Here is a 5,000-nt window from a genome sequence, read left to right as displayed (position 1 = left end):
GTGTCTGGGGAAGCTGCATACAACATGTTACTGGACTGGCAAGCAGTTTGTACATGTTGTAGAAGGCAATGGCTACATAGCACGCCCTTATTCTCGTTATCTGGATGAGCACCGGCAACTAAATGGTTGCGGCTCCCATTGTCTTCTTTACATTATGAAACTGGTCAAAATAGCTCTTTTTAGTTGTAAAGGCTGCCGACCCCTGATACATAACAACGGGCGGGCGGTTGTGGTTTTGATAAAATGTTGGTTCGGGTGGATGGCGGGTGGATGACGACTTTAGTGATGCGGTTGCGGATGATATAATTGCCTTTCCGCGCATCTTTAGTGTGTGTGTGACTATCATTGGTACTTTAACATAAAGTCAGGTAAATGTTCCATCTAATATACCCAAAATATGGTCTGATTACAAGAAAATGTCTTAAATAAGAAGACATCATGCACCTTTTTGGATTTGTCATACTATGCAAGGTCATCCTTCACATTTCCTTCCTCGCAGACGCAAGCGGCGCAGATGACGCTGATACGTTATCACGGACAGGAAATGCCTCAACCGGAAGTGGAAGGTAAGAAAGTTTTTTCCCCCCAGGGTTTGAAAGGGCAGCGTTTAAGCAAAGCGACTGAAACTTCTGCTTTCAGGGACAATGTGGACGGCCTCGTGGCACAAGCTCAGGACCACGCCATGCAGAACTCCATCGTCGCGGTGAGCAACCTTGAGGTGTGATGCTTATAATCAAACTAGCACTGGTAGTCACTGTCCAGGTGGTTTTATAAAGGATAAAAGACCCTAAGGGGTTTCAGTGGGAATAAGAAGTATTGTGCAATAACTGTCTATCTGTGCACCAAGGATCACAGCCCGTCCTCCTCCAGAAGCTCCTCACCAAAGTTAGACTGGATGATTAAAAGGGGAATGGTGCGTTTAGTGTCAAAAATGTGACCCATTCCCACCCCCTTTTTAAAAAAAAATGTTTTTATTCTGGTTGTTTTCGTCAGCAGGTTCACTTTTTACTTTGGTGTGTGCTTCACTTTTGTTTTAGTTTGTTTGCATGGGAGTCAAAGTGTGTTAGAAGTTTCATTTGTGTTGGCGCCTCAGGCATACCGGTCAACGTTTCCAAATATGGGACATTTCCTGGGTCAAGAAAGGTTTTTTATTTTCATCACAAAGGGTAGTTAAATCCGTAAAAAAAAAAAAGAAAAATATATGGATAATACATGCCTTCAATGGGATTCAAACCTGTGTCTGCTATTGCCCAAATAGGCTTGACAAAACCCTTCAAAAAAAGGTGGCTTGTGTATGTAGTACTCCTGCCTCACCACAGGGGGCAACAGTGAGGCATGTATGTCACAGTGAAGCAGGTTTTTTTTGTTATTTTTGTGTAGGTTGTCTATTTTTTTTCAAGGACCGATACCCACTAGTCTTGCACATGCTGGAGTCGTACAAACCCGATCACTTTTTTTTTTTTTTTTTAGAATGAAAGTGTAAATAAAAAGTAATAGTAAAAATTTAAAAAAAGGTAAATAGAAGGTACATCAAAGGTAGTAAATCAAAGGTAGAAAGTGAACAGAAGGTATTAGACGATTAAAAAATGAATACAATGTAATAAAAATGTATTAAAAGTTAACTAAAGAGGTATAAAAGATAAAAACAAGGTAAAAGATGGTCAAAGAAAATAAAGTCAGTAAAAGGTGAAAAAAAGGGTAAATACGGTGAATAGAAGGTAGAGCAAAAGTAGTAAATAAAAGGTAGAAAGTGAACACAAGGTAATAAAAAGGTTAAAAAAAATAACACAAAAGGTAAGACGATAAACAATGAGTATAATTTTAATAAAAGTTTAAAAGGTATAAAATGAATATAAAAGGTAAAAGACCATCAAAGAAAATAAATACAAAGTCATTAAAAGGAGAGAAAAAAAAGGTACAGCAAAGGTAGTAAATAAAAGGTAGAAAGTGAACAGATGGTAAAAAAATTAAAAAAAAAAAAAAGAATAGAGAAGGTTAACAAAAGGTAAAAGATGATAAAAATGGATAGAATGTAAAATAAAAGTTAAATAAAAAGGTATAAAAGTAATATGGAAGGTAAAAACAAGGTAACAGACGGTCAAAGAAAATAAATAGAAAGTCAAAAGGTAAAGTAAAAAAAGGTAAATATAAGGTACATGAAAGGTAGTAAATTAAAGGTAGAAAGTGAACAGATGGTATTAAAAAGGTAAAAGACGATTAAAAAATGCATAAAATTTAAATAATGTATTAAAAGTTAATTAAAAAGGTATAAAAGGTAAAAGACGGTCAAAGTAAATAAATAGTCAAGAGGTGAAAAAAAGGTAAATAGAAGGTAAATACGGTGAAAAGAAGGTGCAGCCAAAGTAATAAATAAAAGGTAGGAAGTGAACAGAAGGTAATAAAAGGGTAAAAAAAAAAAGAACACAGAAGGTAAACAAAACGTAAGACTATAAAAATGAATGTACTTTAAATAAAAATTTAATAAAAGTTAAAAAGGTATAAAAGGAATATAAAAGGTAAAAGACCATCAAAGACAATAAATAGAAAGTCAATAAAAAGTTTTTTTTTAAAAAGTAAATAAAAGGTAGAAAATGAACAGAAGGTAATAAAAAGGTAAAAAATGAATACAGAAGGTAAACAAAAGGTAAAAGATGATAAAAATTAATAGAATGTAAATAAAAATTAAATAACAATTAATAAAAGGTAAAAACAAGGTAAAAGATGGTCAAAGAAAATAAATAGAAAGTCAATAAAAAGATTAAAAAAGTGTAAATAAGGTAAATAGAAGGTATATCAAAGGTAGTAAATAAAAGGTAAAAAATTAACAGAAGGTAATAAAAAGGTAAAAAAATGAATACAGAAGGTAAACAAAAGGTAAAAGACAATAAAAATGAATAACATGTAAATAAAAATGGAATAACAGTTAAATATAAAGGTACAAAATGAATATAAAAGGTAAAAACAAGGTAAAAGACGGTCAAAGAAAATAAATAGAAAGTCAATAAAAAAAAAAAAAACATAAATAAGGTAAATAGAAGGTACATCAAAGGTAGTAAATTAAAGGTAGAAAGTAAACAGAAAGTAATAAAAAGGTAAAAGATGATTAAAAAGAAATAAAATGTAAATAAAAATGTATTAAAAGTTAATTAAAAAGGTATATAAGGTACAAACAAGGTAAAAGATGGTCAAAGAAAATAACTAAAGTCAATAAAAGGTGAAAAAAGGTAAATAGTAGGTCAATGCGGTGAATGGAAGGTACAACAAAAATAGTAAATTAAAGGTAGATAGTGAACAGAAGGTATTGATAAGGTAAAAAAAACAAAGAAGGTAAACAAAAGGTGAGATGATCAAAAATTTATATAATTAAAATAAATATGTAATAAAAGTTAAAAAGGTATAAAAAGAATAAAAAAAGGTAAAAGACCATCAAATAAAATAATTAGAAAGTCAATAAAAGGTAAAAAAAGAAAAAGGTAAGTATAAGGTACAACAAAGGTAGTAAATTAAAGGTAGAAAGTGAACAGAAGGTAATAAAAAAGTAAAATCAAAAGGTAAAAGACGATAAAAAATTAATAGAATGCAAATAAAAATGTAAAAAGTTAAATAAATAGGTATACAAAGAATATATAAGGTTAAACAAGGTGAAAGACGGTCAAAGAAATAAATAAAAGATGATAAAAAGAATATAAAAGGTAAAAAAAGAGAATATAGAAGGTAAAACAAGATAAAAGACGGTCAAAGAAGGTAAATGCGTCAATGAAAAGTCAAAGGTTAATAAAAGGTAAAAGAAGATTAAAAAAGTGAAAAGTTTAATATAAGGTAAAATAAGGTAAATAAAAGGTAAAACAAAGCAATATAGAAGTTAAATAAAAGGTAATGACAAGTACAAAAATCTGTTTATTTCAACTATTTCCCCTCAAACGTACATTTTTAAAATCCAGGGAGAGGAAACGGGAGAGGAGGACAAAAATGGGATTTCCCCGACAAAAGTGATAAGGTTGACTGGTATGTCCTCGGGTGTATGGATATGTTCGTTTGCTGTGTCCTGACATTCTACACCACGCCAGTACTCTCCATGTCGTGTTCCGTGTGTGGTGGTGGTTCTGTGTTTTCACTTTCACTTTCACTTTCACTTTGGTAAATGCATTCATTTTCACTCCGTCCCAGATTCCCGTCAAGCAGTCCAACGTCATGGATGACATCGAGAAATGGCTCGCCCTGGAAGATGAGGTGACGCTTCGTACTCCCATGACACACACCGCATTTTATCCAAAATGTTTTTAATTGTTTATTTTCCAAAAAGAATGTCACACTGTTGAATGAAGACAAGTCAAACACTTGTGCCAAGTGGAAAGCCGCCACTCAGACTGAATGGAGCTTGTGTCCTGGCTCAGGGGCTCATCGATTTTTTGGGGGGGTTTTTTTGCGATTGAACTGATTTATAAAAAAAACGTTTGCCGCGTTGCTGCTAAACTGGTGACATCACACGTTTTCAAACACCGCTTTTGCAATACCAAGGGTGTGGTTTACAGTCCGTTATAGTGGAGCAGGAAGAGGGCACGTCACAGGGCTGGACTGGCCCTCAAAAATAGCTCGTAAAATGTCAATTAATAAATGACTTTGTATCAACAAACCTTATCAGGCACACTTGAAGGATATATTTTTAATAGCAGTACTTATCACCTCAAAATCTGGTGGTTTAGTGATTAGAATGGGCTATTATGATGTGGACTTGGGAACAAAAGTAGGTTTGATTCCCTATCAATTTTTTTTCTTTTTTACCAACAAAAATAAATTAACAATTTATTGTTAATCAATTAAAACATGCATCTAATCCAGAGGTGTGCATACCACCGCCCAGGCACGGTGCGCTCATATAACCTACAAATACCTGCGGTTAGCGGTCGGATAACTGCCATTTTGTCACCATCTAGTAGCCAACAAAAGCAATTTTCAAACATTACCTGTACATCAATGCGAGGGGGTGCACAGCATTCACT

The 5,000-nt window shown here is 33.1% G+C and overlaps 1 protein-coding gene and 1 long non-coding RNA gene across 6 annotated transcripts in view; both read left to right on the top strand.

Annotated features, from left to right (window-relative positions):
- Positions 1–5,000, top strand: part of tom1 (target of myb1 membrane trafficking protein) — a 46,651-nt gene that overhangs the window by 32,705 nt on the left and 8,946 nt on the right. For 2 of the 5 annotated variants that reach the window (XM_061884263.1, XM_061884267.1), the window contains 4 exons: positions 500–566; positions 640–718; positions 848–913; positions 4,168–4,230. In XM_061884263.1, coding sequence (XP_061740247.1) covers positions 500–566; positions 640–718; positions 848–913; positions 4,168–4,230 — 275 coding nt within the window. The remainder of the gene's footprint in view (positions 1–499; positions 567–639; positions 719–847; positions 914–4,167; positions 4,231–5,000) is intronic. The other 3 variants (XM_061884264.1, XM_061884266.1, XM_061884265.1) reach the window with 3 other exon arrangements.
- Positions 920–3,494, top strand: LOC133541152 (uncharacterized). The gene is made up of 2 exons (XR_009803801.1): positions 920–2,516; positions 2,704–3,494. It is a non-coding gene; the product is annotated as an uncharacterized LOC133541152 (long non-coding RNA).

The sequence above is a fragment of the Nerophis ophidion genome, linkage group LG23, assembly GCF_033978795.1.
Source record: "Nerophis ophidion isolate RoL-2023_Sa linkage group LG23, RoL_Noph_v1.0, whole genome shotgun sequence".
In the NCBI taxonomy this organism is placed as follows: domain Eukaryota; kingdom Metazoa; phylum Chordata; class Actinopteri; order Syngnathiformes; family Syngnathidae; genus Nerophis; species Nerophis ophidion.
Note: the sequence above shows the minus strand (reverse complement) of the source record. Positions and strands in the feature narration are given on the sequence as shown.